The sequence below is a fragment of the Apis cerana genome, linkage group LG2 (genome assembly GCF_029169275.1).
Source record: "Apis cerana isolate GH-2021 linkage group LG2, AcerK_1.0, whole genome shotgun sequence".
Classification (NCBI taxonomy): Eukaryota; Metazoa; Arthropoda; class Insecta; order Hymenoptera; family Apidae; genus Apis; species Apis cerana.
The window spans coordinates 13,892,168-13,915,318 of NC_083853.1; the positions used below are offsets into that span (position 1 = coordinate 13,892,168).

At 41.6% G+C, this 23,151-nt stretch overlaps 3 protein-coding genes across 20 annotated transcripts in view; 1 reads left to right on the top strand and 2 right to left on the bottom strand.

The window, feature by feature from the left end:
• Positions 1–18,308, bottom strand: part of LOC108002748 (uncharacterized) — a 29,821-nt gene extending 11,513 nt beyond the window's left edge. For 3 of the 5 annotated variants that reach the window (XM_017064580.3, XM_062071437.1, XM_062071439.1), the window contains exon 1: positions 16,290–18,306. In XM_017064580.3, coding sequence (XP_016920069.2) covers positions 16,290–16,350 — 61 coding nt within the window. In that variant the 5' untranslated portion in view covers positions 16,351–18,306. Of the gene's footprint in view, positions 1–16,289 lie in introns of all 5 variants that reach the window. The other 2 variants (XM_017064576.3, XM_017064578.3) reach the window with 2 other exon arrangements.
• Positions 7,770–22,045, top strand: LOC108002754 (uncharacterized). 4 transcript variants are annotated; one of them, XM_017064590.3, is made up of 7 exons: positions 7,770–7,961; positions 9,139–9,283; positions 11,856–11,957; positions 14,305–14,553; positions 15,917–16,120; positions 18,306–18,458; positions 20,940–22,045. In XM_017064590.3, exons 2-7 carry the CDS (start codon positions 9,197–9,199, stop codon positions 21,003–21,005), a joined length of 861 nt encoding a protein of 286 aa, XP_016920079.2. In that variant the 5' UTR covers positions 7,770–7,961; positions 9,139–9,196; the 3' UTR covers positions 21,006–22,045. The 4 variants fall into 4 exon arrangements, with proteins under 4 accessions (XP_016920079.2, XP_016920080.2, XP_061927516.1 ...); XM_017064591.3 differs by lacking the exon at positions 11,856–11,957 and having other exon boundaries at positions 7,801–7,961; XM_062071532.1 differs by lacking the exons at positions 7,770–7,961; positions 9,139–9,283; positions 11,856–11,957 and adding an exon at positions 12,861–13,200.
• LOC108002751 (mitochondrial amidoxime-reducing component 1) overlaps positions 21,979–23,151 on the bottom strand; it is a 61,077-nt gene continuing 59,904 nt past the window's right edge. For 6 of the 11 annotated variants that reach the window (XM_062071529.1, XM_062071524.1, XM_062071528.1 and 3 more), the window contains 2 exons: positions 22,866–23,143; positions 21,979–22,750 (listed from right to left, as the gene is read on the bottom strand). In XM_062071529.1, the coding sequence (XP_061927513.1) occupies positions 22,588–22,750; positions 22,866–23,143 (441 nt within the window). In that variant the 3' untranslated portion in view covers positions 21,979–22,587. Of the gene's footprint in view, positions 23,144–23,151 lie in introns of all 11 variants that reach the window. The other 5 variants (XM_062071523.1, XM_062071518.1, XM_062071522.1 and 2 more) reach the window with 1 other exon arrangement.

Consider the following 23,151-nt stretch of genomic DNA (forward strand, 5'->3'; position numbering starts at 1 on the left):
TCAAGGTCGTTGCTCGATAGAATTACAATTACCTCGACATCGCCGATTCCATTTCTATTCTGATTAGAAAGAAGCGCGAATCAAGAAAAGAATCCATTCTTATTTATGACAACATCGCCTCCTCATCATTGACAATCGATGAATATTCGTGAATGAAGTGTAAAGAATTCTTTTACGAACATGTGGACACGAGAAAAAAGATCGAATAATGAATATTTATAGCAAAATCGTTTAATATGGAATAATCTGTGTCTATATTTAACGTTTTTAATTTTTCACGCGACGTTGACGTTTTTCAACAATAACGTTTCGCGCAGTTGAAATTCTATTTTTCGGTATTTATAGTACCAGTACTATTTATATTATATTTTTTTTCTTTTTTTTTACATTGCAGATACATTTCCTTTCAAACAGGATTATTTATTAATAAAGCTGGAACAAATTATTTTTTTTTCCGTTCTGGATCAATTACCACGCGATTAATTTGCAAAACTTCTCTACGTGTTTTCTATTCTATGTAACGTAATGTAACACGGTTGACCGATTACTTTTTTTTTTACACGCAAAAATTTCTCCTGTTTTAACATTTTTTTTTTTCTCACATCCCGATCGCTTTGACACAATGTGTCCCACCAAGGATCCACTGGATCCTAAGAGAAAAATTTGTGCGCGCAGATTGATAATTGTGCAAAATCGTGACGTCGCCAAAAATAGATTCCAAAATAGATTTGCAGAAAATTTCGACCTCTTTCGCCATGTCGTACGGTCAAAGTACAGGAAACCAAATACCTTTCACTTTATATTCTATTCTGCGATTATTACGAAACCGAGATAATTAATAATTCCTATTTTTTATTAGTTGCATAAAAATTCACGATTACCACATCGCGAAAACGCGAAAAACAAAACGCGATAAAGAATTCGACAACGAGTTAACAACGATACCGTTGTTTTCTCTTCTAGATAATAATAATAGATATATTAATAATTGTATACGGGCAAACGACATAACAACAACGAGTTAGTTAGATCGGCGGCTTTCACGTGAATCATCCTATTAAAGATATATCTATTAAACGGTTTAATAATTTAATAATATTTTTTAACGGACACGCTTGGGCAATCGTAGCACGGGTCAGAGAGGAAAAAAAAAAAAATTGGAACGAAGCCACTTTCTATCGCTCTAGATTCATCTAGTCTCCGTTAGGTAGGGACACATTCGTCTGTGTCGTTTTTTATTATTATTATTACTTCCTGTTTTATTATTATTTTTTTTTCAATTCGTTCGAATTAACGAGATTCTGGTCCACGGAAAAAGAAAGCAGGCTCCATTCCGTAACTATAATCTTATTTTTTTCGTCGAATAAAAGAAAAAGAGAGATAGAGATGAGATAAGGAGAAAAAATCCTCGATCGAACGCTACTTTTCATATTTCAAATATCGGTTTAATTTATCATTAAGAGAGATAAAAAGAATTGTCCGGTAGTATAAATTGAACTGCAGTTTACTCGAGTCGTAAACGCTATGAAATATAACCGTTCAAAATTGCACAAAAAAAAAAGTGAGAGGATTATGGGAAAAACTGGTTGCCATACAATTTTATCAATGTAATGTTGCACGGTTCACATTTAACACCATTTCAACTTTCGTTCTTGGTTCGATCGGTTAGCTGTTGCTTTATGGGTCATCGATAGCTATTGCATCTACGACATTTTAAATATTATACAAATACATAAATATATATATATGTATGTATATGTATTCTAGAAAAATTCGAATCGGACAAAAAAACCGTAAAAAAATCGTAGTTTCGAAATTGCGAAATTAATTCTGAAATAATTCTTTCGAAATTTTCTTTTTTTTTTTTTTTTTTTTTCAGTATACAATGATCGTCTGATCGGATCAGTATTACACCACGATCAGTCTCAACGTGGGGGCTGGAAGAGAAAGAAATGAACGAAGGGTTAGCAAAAGGGTAACAAAGGTGCCTCCGTCTAGCGATCGTGGATGGAAGCAATAATAATCGAAGACTCTTGGCTATCGATTCACAGGTTTCTATGACAGTCGGTAAAATCACGATCGATGATCGGCGATCGAGAAACTTAACCTAACCCGTGTGATATATCGATCTCACGCTTTTTTCTTGAAAATCACAAGAAACTTGCGACAACTTTTTCTCATAAAGAAAGAAAGAAGTTAAACCATGGCAATTAACGACGGAACACGATCGGTTTCGTACTTTTGTTTGGAGAAAAGCGTTGCTTACAAAACGCTTATTCCGATTCTAGATCGGAAACGGTTCCTAGTTTAGCAAATGATCGGTTTCGTGCAAATGACGTGAATTGCAAGGTTAGCAACATTCGCGATACGACCATTTCTCGAAGCGAATCGATTTCTATGATTCTGACTGTTTCGCGTCTAGCGCGCCATGTTGCGAAACCACCGTTAATTGTCGTTGAACTCGGCGAAGTTGAGCCAAGTTTATTTTTATTTCCACATGTCCATTTCTTTTTTTTTTCTTTCCGGATAATTGCGTTGGCCGGTTAGCCGACGATTAACAGGATTATTATTAGCGCAACGTTAGAGAGAATTTTTCAAACTTTTATGCGTACTATTTTCGCGCCACGATCCCGTATTTCGCGGGGAAAAAAATTTTGTCATTAACTCGAAACTTACAAGAATTACGGAAATTGTGCCGATATCGCGAGTTGCTTTGCTTTGAAAAAGAAAAAAAAGGAAAAAGAAAAAGCCATTATTACATTCGTTATTTATGCTCGTGAAAGTGTGGTGTTGACAAAGATGCAACCTCAACGATTTTAAATTTTTCTTCGTTCGAGCCTTTATTCGGGAACGAAAGCCTTCGTAATTATATCACGCGTTACCGCATGATATATATTAAGTGACATAAGGCAACGGATCGAAGAAGCCTCGAGTTATTCGCATAAATAATAAGAGTGAGGAAACTCTTGTCTTGCGTAGAAAACTATCTAAAAATCCCATCCTAATCGATATAATATCATCCATATTCTTAACGCGCATCAGAATGTATCTCGTCGCTTACCGATTACCGTCATCGATTCTCAATTAAATTCCCATTACGAGGAATTATATATCGCATTTGCATACAGAGAGGCGAATACGAATTAATTTTCAATTAGACATCGATTGCACAGCAATTGATACGAACAACGAATCGATCGATTTTAAATAATTTTAAATTTAATGCAACAGGGAAAAACTCGTCGTGGAAAACTTTTTTTTCTAATTGACACAATAATAGATCCGTTTCGATAATTTTTCTCGCCATCGAATGCAAATTCTGAACCGTATCTTTCCCCCCTCCCCATCCTCTGTCTCCATGCAAATTCTGAATTTACGTAACGTTTCGACTCGACGATAAGTAATCGGATTACCTTTCTTTCGCATCTGCTCGTATTCGGAGAATTCGTCGATCCGGTTCGAAAGTCGCGAAACATGAATCATCCACGGTGCTGTTCCTTTTTTTTTTCTTCGAGCTGCAGAGATAGGATCGTGTCACATGACACTTTCACCATCGAGCATATCCGATTTTCGGCATATATACGTCATTTTAAAAAGGTGGCCCGTGTTGAATCATAATTGGGAGGAGAGGGGAGGGGGAGGCGCGTTAGGAAGAAGAAGACGGAGAGAAGAAACGAATCCACGTTGTTCGTGGATCACATTATTCGCAATTATTGACGATCGATTTTTTTTCCATAGAACGAATAGGTTTAATAAACAAGTTTTCATTGGTTATAATGGTCGAACGAGCGAAAAAAATTTTTTTTTCTTCTTTTTTTTTTTTTTGTAATAAATATTCATCTCTTCAATCTCGCGCGTTTTTAATAAATTTGCATTTAACGAGACAAATATTTTCATCTAGAATAAATTGCATAGTTGAACGTCAATGCGACGATTCAACCTCGATAAATTATTATCGAGAAATGAGATTCGCGATTTTACATGGAATGTTAACTTTGTATCTGTGAAGCGAATACGGAGGAAAAAATAAAATAGAAAAATCTTAACCGAACTGCAACATAATAATAATACATAAAAAATATATATATATACATACATAAATGCTATCTTTATATAACACAACTTTACAAGTTAGTTTCAAGCTCCTCGAAACGAAGTAATTAACTGAAAATATCGTTAATGTTCCGTTAGCGATTCTGTTAGCGATTATAAATATATTATTAATCAACGATCGCATGAATACTTTTTTATGAATATTTATGAATCATGAATATTTCAGATAAACTAATGGGGATTGTTTTTCGTTGATTTCCTGATAATTATATAAAAAGAACAATAATAGGTATTGCCATTAATATTCAATAACATCTACTTTATATATTTTTAAAACTTGTATTCGATAATTTCGGAATTAATATGAACGAACAAATTTCCAGCAACGGTGATCAAACAAATTGTGATCAATTTGTAAATAAAAAAATCATACGTGCGTAATATTTCGCTTCGTAACATTACAACGACGAATCATCGGTAACGAATCGAAAATTAGCATACAATCACGAGCATAAAAAATTTAATGTCGTGGAACGCCATTGTGGATCTATGTCGTCGTCGAAAGTGACCCGAATGCATAAAAACATGGAAACAGAAAATAACCCGATCTCGATTTCGTGGCAACATTTCGTATCGCTTCGTGATAATAATTTATCATCCGAGTGCATCTCAGCGCATCCGTTTCATTAGCATTTCACACCCTTCGTGAAAAGCGATCCCGACGGACGAAACGCCGTCCGATTAACTCGCCAGCCAAGCTTTTCGCTTCTGACAGCAGTTTCCCGAGAGCAAGGAAAACGCGCGAAGAATTCATTAGAAACGAAATCGTGGCCAATTCGCTTGGCAAACGTTGCAACGTTCCAGCGTATCTTAAATCGATGAGACTGGTGGAATCGTCGTGACGGGAATAACGAGTGACGTGTAACGTGTATCGGAACTGAGCAAAGCTTCGAAACGACGTGGAATATTGTATCGCAATATCGCGTGGATTTTTCAGGGAAAACTGGTAACGCGGGTAAAATTAATTTTACGTTTTACTACACAGCAACCCGATCCAGATGTAAAAATAATCTCTCACGAATGGAATCACGAGCTCGAGCTCGTTTATTTTCAATCGTGGTTTCCTCGTCGAACGAGCCGGAACTCTACCGGAAGGAACAAGCGTTGATTTCGGATCCCGATCTTGAACAGCGTTACATGAATTTGTTTCGATACGATATCGAAAATAGACGATCCATTTCTCGTCGAGTATTATATAAATTTGATCCAAGACGTATTTTCCTTCTCGTGGCAAAGTTTCAATGACAAACGAGCCGAATCGATAGATAGATATTTTCGAATCGAACGAGCAGTTTCCAGATGAAAAGATCGATTATCATCTTATCTTGTTCTAGAAGAACATCTACGAAAGCGGAATCAAATCGTATATGAAAGTGAAACGTTGCATAACGTCGAAAGTTCGTTCGAGGATATTTTTTGATAAATGCCATTGAATGAGTTATTAACGAGCCGCCGTTGAGAAGACATTTTATAGGAATTTCGATCGTTCGTTGAGTAATATGTAATAGATAATAGGTTCTACACAACGAGGTCTACAACGAAAAATGGGAGAACGGAACGGAAGTACAAAGTCCTGAGAAGATTTTCCTTTTTTCCTTGAAATTCTATCCGACCTCGAGTCGAATTGTTATTATCAAGAAATAATAAAGATTATATCATTCCCGTTTTTTTTAAGTCTAGTTCTCATAATTGATTAATTAAGCATGATTGAAAGATTCTCAGTTTCAGCCATTAAATGATGATTGTTTTTTCTCGTTTTTTTTATCGTTTGAATTGCTGGTAAATAAGCGGAAACGCATAACAAAATACGCATAAACTCACTTACGACGTTTATAATGCCAAACGAACTGCGAATTATTCGCATGTCTTCTTAAGTTGTAAAAATAGGAAACTTTTGTCGTGAAAAAAAGAAAAACGGGTAAAGCATTTGTTTCGAATTTTGATATTTCTTTCGGATTGTCTTTTTTGGCTTTTACGTGATTAATAAAATTCAAGGTCACGAGCAAGGCCCGCACGAAGGGCTCCTACATAATTTTGAACGAGTTCGAATAGAATTTCTCAAACCTGTTGTATCGACCTTGCGTTTAAACGTTCTTCCACGCTTGTTTTATTCCTTCTTCTTTTCTTTTCTTTTTTTTTTGTAATGCAAGTATAATAAAAATTACTAGGATATCTCACGTCATAAACGTGATAAACCGGGTATAGAGAGAATAATTCGAAAAAATCTCTCTATCTTGATCAGCGAGAGAAGAAAAGAGCAAACAAATTTCGTGATATATATATATATATATACGGTGAATTAAATTATTCCATTCGAGAATATTAGAAAGAAAACGTGAAGAAACTTGGCGCAAAACTTTCGACATCGGTTACCAAATTTTTGACAAACTCGAACGACGAACACGCGGAGAGAGAAAGATGGATAGAGATATCTCGTTTCCCGAGATCGATCGATCGTGACGATTTCTTTGTCGAGAATTAGCGATGCGTGTCTCACCTCCTTTTCTTTATCTCCCTCTTTCTCTTTCTCTCTCTCTTCGTTCGATTTATAATGAATGAACCGAATACAAGTTTCTAAAATTCGAAATAATTCGACAAACTAAAAGATATCGGTATTCGTTGGCGAGGAGGAGGCGTAATTTGCAAGTAAACGGCGATAAAATAAAACTGCAGAATTTTATAAATTTCAAGCGAGTTTCTAGTTGAACAAACAATCGGGCAATAACTTGGAACGGATAGTTTTGCGGTTGTGCGATCGAGCCGGGACGCGGATCGATCTTTTCCACGAGATCGTAATAAGATTTTCACTGCGATACTGCGATTTACGCGAAACGTAAAGTCGAGTTATCAAGATAAATCCGATCTATTCTATTCGAGGATTATCGAGTGATTGGCGAGTAATTGCTGGAAACTTTCTTTCCAACTGTCTAATTAAGTGCAAACTGTCGTTGCGGTTGGTATTCATGACCCGCGATGAACAGGATGCATCGGGAGCACGTCTGACAGCGCACGGGCGGAATCTACTGAGAATCTTTTCTCGGGATACCTCTCGATGTTTCCATCTGTTCTTTTTTTATTGGTTTTGCAAAAGGAAAGCGCGATCGATTAATTAAATTATTTGTGAACGAAAATCGAGACCTTCTATGGTATCTTGTATCTAAAATGTAAAAAAAGATTTCAACATAGATTGTCGTATATAATAATATGCAGAAAGAGAAAGAAAACTAGTTTTTTCTCCTTCTCTTTTTCTCTTAATCAACCAACGAGAGAGAAAACGAAAACGATTCGTTTTCAACGGTGCGAAATATCCGATATTTACATTGGAAATAACGACACGTGCCGAGTTTTTTCACAATTCGCGTAAATATTCATCGGTCCTGAATCACGAAGATAAATTCTCTCCTCCGTTTTCTCCGACGAAAAATTCCCATAAAGATTCGATCGCGTCCACGGCAATTCGTTCGTATCCTAACTTCGATGATTATTCATCGAACGATGGAGCGAACGATTCGATAAAGAAAAGAGAGGAGAGACACAACGTCGACGATACTTCCGATCCGTGGATGTTCACGGTCGTGCGGAGGATCTTGCACCGATCCGACAACGCCTGGGGACGACCCCTTCTTAAGGATCGCGGCGCGTAAAGAAAGAGAAACGGAGAGGTCGGAGAGCGAAGTGTAGCGTGGTGGTAGCGCCAGTCCCCTCCTTCTAATAAAAGCCGCTCACTAAGCTCCGTTACACAGACAGTCACAGAAAAGTCGAGGAGAGCAGGAGCCGCGGAGAGCTCCTTTTCCATTTTCTTACGGAGTTCAAAAGTTCTATCGTGTCGTTTGCGAATCGGTGGTGTGGTGAGTTTTTCCCTTCGAACGTACGGAACGTGAGATTCGTCGACGATGTCGTGAACTCTTTTCTCTTCTTTTCTCTCCTCTTTTTTCTCTCCTCTCTCTCTCTCTCTCTTTTCATTTCAATGCTCACTCGCGCGAAATTTATCGCTCCACGTGACGGCCTGACGTGTTCCTCGGCGAGCAAATTATCGAGCAGTTTGGAGATTCAACGGTTCGAAGATGAAAAAAAAGGAAAGAGAAAAATTTTCGTTCCTGAAAAAATTCATCGAAGCAACTCTAAGTCGAAACGCTCGATAATTTCTCAGGTGCACGAGAAAAACATTTAGCCGAAGTGAAAATATCGAAGTGAAGTGATCGCAACGATATGTATATGTACAGAGAGAGAGGGGGGGGGGAGAGATAATCGAAACTCGACTTTCCAGATTGAGGAAAATACGTATATTTCCATTGAACCGTGACAATCTCGCGAAACGCACGTGTCTCTCCTCCGCGTTCTGCCTCGTCATTCCAGCTTTTTCCTGCCTACATTTTATTCGAATAGAAGTATCGATCGTTTCGTCGACGATTAATTAACGAAATTCGCCGATGCTCGACCTCGAGTGCGCATCGTTACACCATCGGGCGCGACACGGCATGAATCTATATTATCTCCATGTGTGGCCGCCATTGTATTCCGGCTGTTCGCCGTTGCAATTATAAATTGAGCCGAGCGACACTTGCATTACAATTTTCGATTTATCGCGCAACGAATCGTAGAGAGGCGTGATAATAACGATAGCGATAGTAAATAATAAGAAATAATATCTCGTATAAATAAATTATCATTCGTCCCTTCAAACGTTTCAACGATCGTTTTAAGAAAAAGAACGGAGACGCGTGGTTCGATCATTTCCTCGATCGATCTCGAATTCGTGACGAGACCATCTTTCGACAGGAATCTGAGATTGCCAGCGGCGTTCCACGACTTTCATTCGGTCGAAAGTGATAGTTTCGAGGCTGGATACGAGAAAGGAGAGCTATCGCTCCCTCCTCCGCGATATAGATATACTCCTTCACCTTCTCATCGTGTTTCTTCGCAATCCTTTCCGAATGTTTCCGCATTTTCGATCGATGATTATTTGAATGAGTTCGAGGAAGATGTCTCTTCTATCCTCTAAACTGCGCTCCTTTCTTTTCGCAGATACGCAAAAGAAGAAGAAGAAGAAGAAGAAGAAAAAGGAAAAGAGAGACGAACGAAGATGAAGATCATCGTGATTTTGGCAACGGTCATGTGCGTGGGTTCGGTCATCGCGTATCCACATTCCGAAGAGCAGATTAAATCCGAGGTAAGTCGGCCGGTGCGACGAACACCAGTCCATCTTGGAAACTTTGGAATTTGTACGTCTCCTCGCCGGGGGCGATACACAATCTTGACATTGCGGACGCGATCCCCACATACCTGAATATTCTTCCGATCTTGCAATCTCTTGAACTTGAAAATCTCTTGAAAGATTCCAAACTCCACGGTTATTCGATCATCCTACTCCCGTTTCGAAAAAAGAATTCCTCTTCGTTCCGAGCGGAATTCAACCACCTCTCCGCCCGAAAGGTGACGTAAATCGTAGTCGACAAAAACAATCGTTACGACTTCGCCTTTCTCTGTGTCACTGGGCCAATCTCGATCGATTATCCTCGGAGTTTGCTTACTCGTTCCTTCGTTTATTCGTATATCAAACCCTCCACATCGAATATTCGATATAAAATGTTTATATCAGTTAATAAATTGCGATATTCTCTCGAAAAAAATGTTCAAAAACAATTGGGAAGAAACGTGTTTTCGCTCGCGAAAACAGGCGCGAGGGGATCGGTGGAGCACTTCTCGAAAATTCTGGATTTCATAAGATCGTTCGAATTCGAGGATCGATGTTTCGATGGAGCCTCTTTCACTCGGATCGAGCGAGTGCTACGACCTCGAGCTAATAATCCGCCGCTTCTAAGATCCTCGATCCTCTCATCGGCGCATCCACGTCACGTGTAACACTCCTCGAACACGCACACACCCACACGCGCACACGATGTGTTTGATTTTCATTTACAACATCCGACGATGACTCGTAGTCGTTCGCACCGGTGATGGAAGTTTTATCGCCACTGGGTTTGAACGACCTTCGGATGGAGCATCGTAAGATGCATGTGCAAACGTTTTAATTAATTTGATCGTGACATTGTCCAGAGAACTAATATTGACAAAACGGGGAATTTCCTTATCATCTTAAACAACGGCTAAACAGCGATGCTAATCGAACGATTCTTTTTTTTTTCAAACGAGAAAATAATTTTTATCTTTTCTAAGTTTTGATGGGTTCTTGGAAGGATCGTTTTATTTATTTATTTTTTTTTTTTTCAATTTCAAATATGCCGTGTATATATATACGTACATATACGTCACACGCGAAAGCGATTTCGCGATGGAATGATTTTTTTTTTAAATGGGAAAGGTTAGGCAAGCGCGAGTGGGAGGGCGAAGCCATTCGGTTCTAGGAACGGCGAAGCGTACGACGAAAAGTCGGGACGGCTCTCCTCTTCTTCGAGCCGCTCGACACTTTCACTGGCCGCGAACACTTACAGGGTTACACCGGACACTTTCTTCGCTCGATCGATGCCCAATGGAAAGCGCGTGCGTATGTGCACGCGCTCACGTGCACGCGCGTGTTTCTGCCTCCTCCATCTCCTCCAGTGGTTCCCAAACCTCTATTTCGTCCAACCAATATTTTCCATCCCGTCGGAATCCTTCGTTCGTCGACTCGAAATGTATGAAAATGTGCGGTTAAAGGGATCCGCAAAGGAAATCGGAAGTGGAATCGCGATCTAGCGCCGAATTTCGATCCTCGTATCGCGCGTTCCAACACGTTCCTCCATCGTTTTTCTGGAAACCTTGTTGTTCCAATTCGTTGCTCGAGAAGGAAAAAAAAAGAAAAAATAGGTATATCGTTCAAGATGATTTACTTTGCAAGAGGAGATTACGATGAGCGTAAAAACTAGTTGCGAATGTAGATAACAGTCGGGGACAAATATCGTAACAGCTCGGACGTGAGCGTTGTATATAGGGGAAAGTGAACCACGGTAACCAGGTTGAGCAACTTTTGAGTACGATGACCGTCCTAGTGGCGGAATAGCTTAATTAATTTATCGAATAAATTTGTGCATGGATTTATTGCAAAACGCATCGACAAGTTCAGACTCCGTGAGACGAAAGTGTGAGAAGAATAAACGAGATGACGAAATACAGCGCAGTAACGCGAGTTCCTATGTAATAATAATGAGTAACAAACGCAGGGATCTGATTCGAGAGAGTTGTAAAACGACCGTTTTGGTCGAATATCGGATCGTTTTCCTCTATGAAATTCGCTAAGTTGTACGAGAGGAGAAAAGAATTACCACGCGATTTCCTATAATCAATATAAACAAATCGTAATACGTAACCACGATGTGATGTATAATCGCGACGATTGGAAAAATTGTAAGCAATGCCGATGCAAAGAAATGTGTAATACCGGCTCGTTGCAATTTTCACGACCGTTTTTCTCGCAAATTTCCACCAATAACTTCTAAACTTCGCTCCGCCCGTAAAAACGACCGGCACGCGTTCCCGTTTCATTTCCCGTTCGATGACGAAAATTGCTCTGCAAGAGCGAGACAATAACAACTGCACAACTAAATTTATGCCTCTCCGTTGTTCGTTGCGCAACCCGTTGCGTTATCCCATCTCTTCCACCAGTTTTTTTCGATACCAGCGATACTCCACCACGATACTCGACGATTTCTCGCGAGTGGAAGAGGAAGAAATCGAGCGTTGTAATTGTACGAGGGTGTGAAAACGGTTTGCAGGGGCAGCAAAGAAGGGAAAACTTTTTTCAGGCACTCAATCGATTGATGCTGATCGAAGCCGACGACAAGGACGCCCTAAGGAGCAAACGGACGATCGGTATCCTGCGTGAAGTGTTCCCCGAAATTTCTCAGGTGAGCCGCTGCTGAAAACGTGAAAAGAAATCCTGCAGACGGCCAGGACGTTATCGATAGACATCGATAAAGCAAAACTCACTCCACCCCTCCCCCGTCTCCGTCCCCCTCCGTTTACGTAGACGAGGGCCGATTTATTTCGATCGACGATTACGTTATATATCTGGACGATTGTCGTTCGAGAGGCGTCGATCGAGGCAGGAGACGAGGACCTTGAACGGCCCGTGTTGCACGGTTCGCCGCTTTCCCGCATTAAAACGGCCGAATTGAGAGATTATATCGTCGAACGAAAACGTTTCATTAGTACTCCCCGTGTCGGTTTAAAGCCGAGGAGAAATTGTTCGCGAGTGAATCGGCATTCCTCTCAAGAAAGTTAGTCGCACGTTTGATTCACGATTCACGATGAGAGTTTCCTCGTTTCCCGTGCGTTTCTGTTTCTGCCGATTGCGCAACCAACGCGTTTATTTATATTCAATTACTCTCCCCCTCCCCCCCTCCGCGAATTAAGATTACGATCGCTTGGAAAAGTTTTTCCACCGAAAACGACGGGTTCCAAATTTCGCGTACCGAGTTTCCGGACAAAAAAAACGGAGAAGAAATACGATTATCGTGCAATCGTGCCTGAAATCTCGCCTGAAATCTCTCATCGTCAATTTTCGAAAAAGAAAAAAAAAAAAAACACGACGCGATCGAACGTTGCCTTCGACGCGTCGCATCATCCATCCTGTCATCGATCATCGAACGAAAATCTTGGAAAACGATCTTTAACGGACGACGTAACTCGACGACGATTAACGATCAAAAAAAAAAAAAAAGAAAAATAACGAAATGAGAAACGACGACGAGTTTTAATAAACGAGAGGAAGGGTCGACGAGACGGGCCACGAGCTAAGAGGTATTGTTTTCTAGATGATCGAACAAAAGGTGAACTCGATTGTCGCGGAATTCATCCGAATATTCGGGCCGACCCTTCTCCAAAGCGCTCTCGGGAATAGACCGAAGACAGGAGGGGGCTCGTCGAGCCAGAGTTTGACGGCGAGCCCGGAATCGCCGTTCAAAGACGACGAGAATAACTTCGTGTCGACCAGCAATGACGGTTCGAAAGTGTCGATATCGTTGCCGACGTTTCCGCCCGACGAGGACGAAGGGGCGACGAGCGGCACCACGAGCGAACCAACCACGACCGATAGAGGCCAGGATGCGGCCAACACGGTCGTGTGATCAACTTGCGGCGGACAGATCGGTAACGCAATTGGAGGTCAATGAAACCTGGCAGAGCGAAGAATAAGAATCCCGGCAAGGACGATCACCGCGCAATCAGGACTGCTGCGGGCAAATCTGTCTTATTATCTCGTTCAACCATCAAAACCACCACCACCACCACCACCACTACCAACCACCACCACGTTCTCCGCTATGTTTGCTCTAACCGTGTGCGTTTCTCTCTGTGTGCGTTTCACGTTTGTGAATATCATTAGTACCGTTTTCTATTATACCAGCTTCGCTATCTCTATGTGTTTAGCACGATATCTCTGTCACCAGTTTGTCATCATATTCTCTCTCTCTCTCTCTTTTTCTCTCTCTTTCTTTTTCCCGTGCGCTCTCTTCATTCTTCGAGATCAATCAATTCTCTCCTTATTATTATTATCTTTTTTTTCTTCTCGATCGATCATCGAAATCGGTTCACTTTCTCCATCGATGCGATACTCGTCGATTAAATTCTTCTCGACGCACGATCGTTCGAGCTCTTTCGTTGCGTCTCTCCCTCTCTCCCTCCCCCCTCTTCCAATCTTTCACAGGAATCAAGAAGAGAAGAGAAAGGAAAAGAAAATTTACGTAGAATTCGTTATAAGTTTAATTCGCCATCACGATTCCACCATCAAAGTCACTCTCGTCTCGAGCTGTCTAAACCTCTCTTACGTTCTCTTCTTCTTCTTCTTCTTCTTCCTCCTCCTCCTCTCTCGCCTCTTGCCGAGTAGGTAGTGAAACGTGAAACTTAAAATTAAAATTAAAATCACACTCGATGCGCGTCCCGATCACGAGACATCGCGAGTACGCGCGTCTCACGCTTCGTCGCCACGAGTAAAAAAAGAAACGCAAGCAATATTTTCTTTTGCTCGATCGTCATCGAGCCCTACGATCGCTCCAAACGAACGAACAATCCACCACTTCGCTTCATTGTGAATAACCTGTCGTTCGAACACAGTTATAGCGTGTTCGCGACGAGGGGGATGAAAAAGCAGGGCAGGTCGTCCAGCTCGATGACGATCGACCGATCATTTTCTTCGAGGCTCTCCCGAGAGACGGACGAAATCTTTGAAAGCTTCTCCGTTCTGTTTTCCCGCAGGACGTGAACCCGGAAACGGAGGACAGGGCGAACGAGGTGCAACAGGTGGCCGAGTCGCAGAAGAACGAGGTCAAAGTGCAGTTCGCGGACGAGGAGGGTGCGGCGGACGCGGTCGCGCCTTTGACGCCTCTCGACGAGGTGGTGAACGAGGACGACGAGAACAGGAACAAGAGGTTCCTTTCGAGCCTCGGCGGGTTGAGCGGTTCCGGATCAAGCGGGTCCGGCAACTTCCTCTTCGACATACTCAGGGTAAGTTGATCGAGCCGTTCGATGATCCTCGCGTGTGTGTCATCCTTTTTTCTTCTACTTCTTTTCAATCGATGACAGATAAAAAACGATGAATTGAGACTCAGGATTATTCATTCGATGCTTTGCGACATAGATACAGAGTGCGATCGATTGCAATTTTTGCAGTCGAGTATCGATAGAAAAAAAAAGAAAAAATTAATTTGTTTTCTTTTGCATTTTATATAGATTATATATATATATATATATGCATATATATATATATAGATTATATATATATATATATATGCATATAAGGGATTGATAAAAATAGCCGATATAAAAAAAAGAAAAGATTATACATTGGAATAAATAATCGATAATGGCGAGATACGAATCGGATAGTTAGTTTAATTATTCAAGTAAGAGGCGAATAGGGGGACACCGACAAGGGCGCCTGCTCTACCTAGCGCATACTAGGTGAAAGTCTACCGACCGAATTGCCTGGTTTTATCGTGGCTGGTTACTATTCCAAGGTTCCTGACCTAGGCACAACCCGGCCTCGTGGATGAGCGACAAGATCGTGACGTTCTCGATAGATGAAAGAAAAAAAAAAAAAAGTGAAAGAAAAAACGAGAAATCGATGCATCGTCTCAGGATGTGCGCGGTAAGAGAAAAATCCGTGACTTTATTTTCTGTGCCGCGTTAGAAGGATCAATTGCGAAATTGATCGGAATCGCGTAAACGGTTACTAGTTTTTTTATTTCCGCCGTTCTTTTCCGATTAAACGAGATCTTTTTCCCCCAACTGGGATCGGGGAAAAAATTGAGAATTCTTATCTTATCGTATTATCCCCTCGCCGATTGCCATTGTCCACGTACGCCAAGAAAACCTACTGATCATGAATAACACGCTCGAAACTAGTCGATAGATCGACCTCCTTTTACGGAGTCGAAAAACTGCCATTCGTTTCCTTGAAAGATTAGATCCGATTGAAACGTTTTTACGTCCAACGCAACCTCCGTTCCAAATCCTTGCCTAGATCTCACGAAAAGAACCTCATCTCCGAAAAAAAGAAAAAAACACCTATGGATCGAAATATAGAAATATATAAATACACGTTCGATTAAAAAACAATCGATACAAAGAAAGAAAGAAAGAAAGAAAGAGTCGGCTGGTCCAGTCGCTAAAGAACAATTTCAGCCGCTTTACAGGATCTCCGTGTTCGTCAACGATCGAGAGTACGATGCGGAAGTGGAAGGGGCAAAAGCGCGGGAATCGCGAACGAACGAACGCACGAACGAACGAAAAGAAAGAACGACTAAACAGGCTGTTCTCCCAAGGAACGGATCAGTAAACGAAAGTGTGTCTGTTCTCTTCCGTTTAGCAAGCGGCCGACGGGGCGGCAAGAGCGGCGGGCACGGTGTACCGCGTGGTGGCAGGTACGCAGAGCCTAGGGCTCGGTTTAAGCGCTTCACGGGACTTGGGCCCGGTTCCCCAAGGTGCCGCCCCTGCTGCCGCTAGTTCCTCGACCACGGCGGGATCCTCGACCAGCGCACCGGCCGCGTCAGGAGCCGGCAGCCTACCACCGGTACGCCAATCCTTCCGAGCAGAACCGAACGGACACTGCCGAGACTACTACACTACTCTTACTCTCTCTCTTACTCTCTATTTATCTACTCTCGGTGTCTCTTTCTACTCGTGTACATTCTCTCACTCACACTCGCTCGTCCACTCGGTGAAGGGATTTTCTTACTTACGATTTTCAACGAACGATTCGAGCAGAGGCATGGCTCGGTTGCTTTCGTACTTAATGTCCATTCAAATTCTCTTCGCTTTCCTTTTCACAGACGATAACTCTTGGTTATGAGGGATCTTTATCGGGGAGGTGCATCCGTTTGAAAGAGTAGTTTTTCTCGAAAAGAGGATTAATATTTTCGAGTATTATATTACAACGTATTATATAGGGAGGAAATACTTTGCACGTCTGTAAATAACGAATGTAACACAATCCTATATCGGCATGCCACGTATTCTTTGCACGTGACTAACGATTACCTGTTGCTCGTTCCACGTCATCCCGTCTACTTTGTTTGTTCTTCGTCTTTCGTTTGCCTAACCTCTTGAACGCGTAACTCGCCTGTTCTCTCTCTCTCTTTCTCTCCCCACTGGCTTCTCTTCTCCGTTTCTCTACTTCTTATCCCGCTTACCTTGTGATCCTGCGTGAATTGTGCACCACCATTTAATCTATCTTATTAAAAGTTGTTATATCAGTATAGAAAGAGGCTGGTGCACGATTCGTCGATTTCTGTAGTAGCGTAGATCTTGTTAGATGCGATGCATCATCGTTGTCACTAACCAATCCCTGTGTTTACATCCCTGTTATTCCTGTATTTCGAACAATTGAAAGAATATCGTTTATAGAAAATTCCATGAAAATTAAAAAAAATTAAAGAAAGATACTTTCAATTATTCGAACGTAATAATATATATATATATGCGATACTTTTTCCCTCTAACACTAGCAATCCTCGAATAAGCGGTTCCTATCGATCTTTCGTTCCTTCCTTCCTTCCTTCCTTCCTTCCTTCCTTCCTTCCTTCCTTCCTTCCTTCCACCCGGCCAACGGTCCCGACGCGACACCGACAAACCAGCTAAAGACCAAAGACTTTCGGCGAAGAAGCCGGCTGATGGACGACTCCCCGCCTCGGAGTTTCAGGCCAGCCATTCATCGATTGCCGATTCTCTCGTCGTTGTTGTTATTGTTGTTGTTGTTGTTGTTGTTGTGATCTCGTACTCTCGTACTCCATCATTGCACATCCACGTTGTACATATGTATGGTACATATACAAGCCTCCGTTAAGCCATAATTCGTAATTCGTCGAAGCAGCAAAGAGCAAAGAGGAAAGAGCCGCCGCCAGACGAGTCCGCCACGCGAGTTTTCTTCACCTTTCGTTCTTCCATTCCCCGTTGCCGTGAGGATGCGTTTTTCCCAACGAGATTCTCGCGCCTCGGCCGAGTCGTCTGGCCGACTCGCTCGTCCACACACGAATAATTCTTGGTAGCAAACTGATGACGCACGGTGCGTGACGCGCGAGTTTCCTCGATCGATCCAAGCCAGCGCGTAAGGGTAAGTAAATATTTCGATCGGGCGTGCGTCACGCTGCCTGTAAATTATCACCGTAATCTTTATTGTCTCTCTCTCTCTCTATCTCTCTCTATCTCTCTCTTTCTCTGGGCCCTGGGTGAAACCGTCCTCAATTGTATTATATTCGGTGCACGTGTAGGTTGTCCATACGATCTCGATCGTTACTCGAAATTATACCACGCACGAATCGAAGATCGTTTGAAAACGTTTGACGACGAGCGTGTCTCGAGCATGTATGGGCATCCTATCCAGTTGGTGACCAGAAACGCCACGAAATAACGTCACGAGCCACGAAGGAGGAGCGCACGTAAGGATCGGTAGCAGTAAATGGATAATGTAACGAGCAAGTAGGAAGGTTAGGATGATTATTACGAGCACCGTAGTGTCGTAAATAGCGCTGAGAGACTGGAGCCGCTGTTGTTGCCGCTGCTACACACCAACTGTCTTTCCATTTTTTTTTCAACTCGATTCAACGATTCACGCGATCTCGTCTGTCATTCATCCTCTCACTCTCTCTCTCTCTCTTTCTCTCTCTCTCTCTCTCTTTCTCACTCTCCGCGAGAATGGTCTCGCTCACGCGAGAATTTGGAATTCGCTCGATTAAATTGGATGGCTGGAATATTTGCAGGTGGTAGCCGGAAGCGGAAGTCGCCTGGACTCTTCGTCGACTGGCGAGAGCGGGGAACCCGATGGGGTTCACGAGGCGGTCCCGGGGCCGGTTACCAGGCTCTTCGTCATCGCTAACAGAGGAATTGCCAATCTTATACAGGATCTCATTCTTGTGAGTAATCTTCCTCTTATAGTTTATTATATATATATATGATAATATAATTGATCGTTCTCGAATAGAGACGATCTTTCTTCTCCCCGTGAAATGTTGATTTAATCGTCAGCGACGAAACGTGATGTAATGAAGATAAATGACAGGATAATTTGAATGAAGATTCTTATTATTGCGATAATTAATAATTTGAATCTGGATCTTGAATTTAAATCTCTTTCTCTCTCTCTCTCTCTGAATGTTGATTTAATAAATCAGCTATCGTTGAAGCTATCGGATAATAATGATAAATGATGCATCGAGGAGATTTTTTGTTGTTATATCTATTTACGGGAAGAAACGTGAATGATAACTCGAGGATATCGCGACGAAATCGATTACGCTCAACGAAGCGCGAGAGGAAATTTTTTGCGCGAAAAAGAATCGATCGAAACGAATATGCACCATTTTCCGTAAGATTTTTTGACGATGCTTGTTCAGATTCGCTTCTTGATTTAAAAAAAAAAGAAATCTGTTTTTAACTTTTTTTTTTCATTTAGTCCGCTTTTACGTAATCGATTTTTTTTCGAAAGTGAAACCACGTTGATATTAAGAAAAGAATTATTTTTTTCCTTTCGTTTACATAAACAGGACGTTCGCAATTTTCTATGAATAAATGAACATGGAACGTAGAAATAGACACGAGCGATTAGAATCATCATTCCAAATGATGCACGTAACAAGATTGACGCATCCTGATTTTTTAGATACCGTATAATAATATAAATATCATAATGATAATCAAAAGAAAAAATTAATTAATTCCATTATTCTATCTCGATAATTCGCACGATAATTTGAATGAAATTGATATGTTGGTCGGTCTAATAATTAAATTAATAATTCGAGAGATGATCGAATTTTCCCGGATATTTTAAATTTCGCGTGGACCAAATTTTTCGCGTGGAAAAAGACGAAAGTCGCGCAAAAAGCGTTGTCGTTCTAGATACAAAACCGGCCGATTACGTAAGGACCCCCGTCAGAATCGATGGAAAGCAAAAATGTAAGCGACTTTCTCTATGAAACAGCTCGTCCATTTGCCGGCCTAACTTATGCAAGCCGCCATAGCACGCTGACACGCGATATGACCAGGCACGATCGCTTCCCGCGATCCTCGATCTTTAACGAATGACTCGACCTCGAAACAATTGCCTCGTTGTACGAGCATATACACAGGTTTCGATGCCGAAACTTTTCGAAATTTCTTACTTCCCTTATTCTTGCTGTAGACTAACATATAATATCGATCGATAGAAATACAGAGGCGACACTGTTTGGAAAAATTTTCAAACTCATGAATTATACAACAATCGTCTTGCTCCAGATATGATATGACGCGTTGACATGTCACGTACGTGTGTGTATATAAATAGACCGATCGACGCTCAAACGTTCCGCTCGCGAATCACGTTTCACTCTCGAGCGCTGCGAATTCTCAACGAAAGCGAAACCGATCGGCCAAAGAACCAAGCAACGGCAACTATTCAATACAGGCCATTGATCGCGATCTCCTCTAATTCTCCGGCGACTCCGGAGAATTCCAGAGGAAAATCGATTCATTCATATGTATTAGCTCCAATTAATCGATCGTGTTACTCTCGTTGAGAGCAAGGAGAAACTCGTGCGCGATATTTTTTCCACCAGTGTTTCATTTGGAATCCGAGCTGGGAAAGAAAGTGGAAGCCGAAAAACGAACGCGCTATCCGGTTACGATGTTATTCCGCGTTTTATTGTTTTTCTCCTACTCGTAATTGGCGGTGGTCCACGTCTCTTTATTTCATTGAAGGTTCGCGTCGCGAGAAAACCAGAGAAAGCAACGCAGCACGGAGAGAGAGGGAGAGGGAGAGAGAGAGAGAGAAGAGCGATGAATTTATCACGATGGAGCTCGTACGTTGAGTTGTTAAAGTTAATCGCGCTTGTTATATGGCATCTTCGTCGAATGTGCTCGCCGGTGAGAAACATTCGTTCGAAAGCGTTCACGCTTCGCGCAACGCGTGGAATTTGTCTGCTTTCCGTAAAACTTCGTTACGAGCAGCCAACTTCGCGCAAGTTGGAGCGCAAGGATCCCAATGGCCCTAAACAGATCGATAATCCGTTTCTTGCGCTCGTCACGGTGAAACCGTCGAATAAAAAGTGTCGAAAGCGTCTCCTCGAAAGCGTTGCGAACGTTCCTGTCCTTGGGAGCGCGAAAATCGCTTGATCTCTCTGACGAGGAAACAATTCGAAACCCAATATCGATTAATTTTCCTCATCAGGAATCATTTCGAATCGAGATCAAAGAGGCGGGGTATTTTCCTTCGAGATTTTCAATTTAACTTAAACAAAAAGAGAGATATACTTTTCCTGATCCCATCCAAGTTTCAAATCTTTATTAACGTTCAAATCGAATTCGTTCGAAGAATCGAGATGCGATACGTAATTGTCTTTCGTCTTTCTTTTCAGCGCCTGGCAGCGACGAGCGAGCGCATCGTCAACTTCAAGGCGAGACTGATCACTTCCATCATTTAGGGGATAAACGCGCGATATCAAAGCGTAAGGAAAAGAAAAAGTGCCCGATGACGATCGAAAGATCGCTTGGGAATCACCATTCCTGGGCCGTGATTGTCGAGCAAGGAGCACGGGTACGACGTTGGCAACGTGAACAACCGCGTTGCCCCCTTGTCCCCGAGATCCAAATCCGCCTCGTCGAATTCTCTTTGTCCCGTTAAATAATTTAACCTCGCGTCCTCCACTTCGCGTCCACCTGGCGGCCATCCATCTTTGTTCTTCGACCCCCGTGCTTCGTTTCCCTCTTCGTTTCCTACTTCTCGTCCTCCCATTCTCTCTCTCTCTCTTTCTTTCTGTCTTTTTTGATACTTTTTCTTTCTTTTTTTTTTTGTTTTATACGTAGTTACATAGACCTTTCTTATTTAGTTTGTGGTTACTTACGTAGCGGTTAGGAAGTTTACACCTCGCGAGATTCATTTCGCTCGAACTTTCGTCGAAATGGTGTTCTTCTTTCTTTCTTTTTTTCTCTCTCTCTCTTTAAATCCAAATAAAATTCAATACGCGTTCGAATTTTGTAATTCTTTTGCTGCAATACTTGAAATCTGATCGATCGATCGTGATAATATTCGATTTCCGTTTGATTTTATGAAAAAGAATTGACGCAAATTCGAGTAAAATCTCGCTTGGTATTGAAATGTATATAGCTGTTCTTGGTATTTTACAACTGTGCCAATCATTCTTCCCTCCCGATCGATGTACACGTATAATAAGGGCTACCAACCCGCTGCGGTGATTGCGGTTACCATCTAAACTAAACAGATTCTCGCTATTGTACAGAATTATTAGTTTGAAATTCACTCGACCGTTTAAATGTCGCGTACGAGATAGAACGATATCGATGTCTTTTATCTTGGAGAATAGGCGAGACAAGAAAAATGGTCATCCTCGAACGATACATAAAAAAGAGCGTCTATCTTCGAAATTGAACGTGCTATTTCTTTTATTGTAAATCGTCTCTGTTATTTTGTAGTGTAAATAAATAAATACAAATTGTCGTAAAATTTAAATATTCTTTCCTCCTCTCCTGTTCAATTTCAAAAGTGTATTCTCCTACCACTTTCTCTTTTTTTATTCCTCGCATAATCGAATACAAATATAAATGAATACGCGTATCGACACCATTATATCATCGATATTCGATTCGATATTGCTTAACGAAACTTAGCAAAAATATTCGATATAGGAGAATTTTATCAAACGTCTTACGCGTCTTTAATAAACGCTTCATCGTCAAAGCGGAATATTTGGCAAAGATATTTGAACTATCCTGGAAATATCGTACTATCGTTGAATACCACGCCATTATCGCGTTTATTACATCATTCTTTGATCGAGAAAATTTTCCTTCTCGGGAACGATTGTCTTCGATAGGCCCACTTGGATCATTTTCCTCTTCTCTCTTTTTTTTCTTCTTTTTTTTCTTTTCATAATGCTACGAATCCTCGCTGCTCGTCAATTCCGTCGACAAAGTATCCTCCTTCGAAGATTCCGTGGCTTCCTCGAAGACGAAAACCTCGTCCTCGCAGGAAGCCCACCGGTGTAGCTAGGGTGGCGATATCAACAGCGGTTGCTCCTCGGGCAAACCGACGTAAACTGGATCCCCTACTCGCACGATGCCACTAGAATTCCTCAATCCAAGGTGAATTCCCAGTACTGGACTCTCGCCGACCAACGGACGAATAATTGGATCCATTATTTGTCTGTAACTGTAGAAAATCGTTGTAATTGTAAGTATATGGATAATGCATAAGATGATAGAACGTTACATTTCGCAACAAATGAAAGCAAAGCGTAAGAGTATATCGTTCAAAGACAGTGAACCTTTTCAGAGTTTTCAAGGGCTCCACTTTTGGATTCTTTGTTCCTGTCTCCGGGTCCACAGTGGTAAAGATACATCTGGTGCATGGCATAACAGTTTTGAAGATCACATCACCGATCTTCACCCAGCCCCAGGTATCCTCCTCGTACGCGGATGCACCTTTGATCACGAAGTTGGGACGAAATTGTTCAGGGTTGACCGGCTTCTCTAATCGGGTGTTCAGGTCAGTTACCGATGCCTCGTTTATCAAGCAGTAGCTGGTAGCATCTGGATACGCGCCCTGTTCGA

What these genes read in the sequence shown, in the direction of transcription:
- LOC108002754 (XM_017064590.3), top strand. Translation starts at nt 9,197, where the DNA reads ATGAAGATCATCGTGATTTTGGCAACGGTCATGTGCGTGGGTTCGGTC. An exon ending in AAGAGCAGATTAAATCCGAG is followed by an intron (nt 9,284 to 11,855) that starts GTAAGTCGGCCG and finishes AACTTTTTTCAG; the next exon opens with GCACTCAATCGATTGATGCT. An exon ending in TTATACAGGATCTCATTCTT is followed by an intron (nt 18,459 to 20,939) that starts GTGAGTAATCTT and finishes CTTTCTTTTCAG; the next exon opens with CGCCTGGCAGCGACGAGCGA.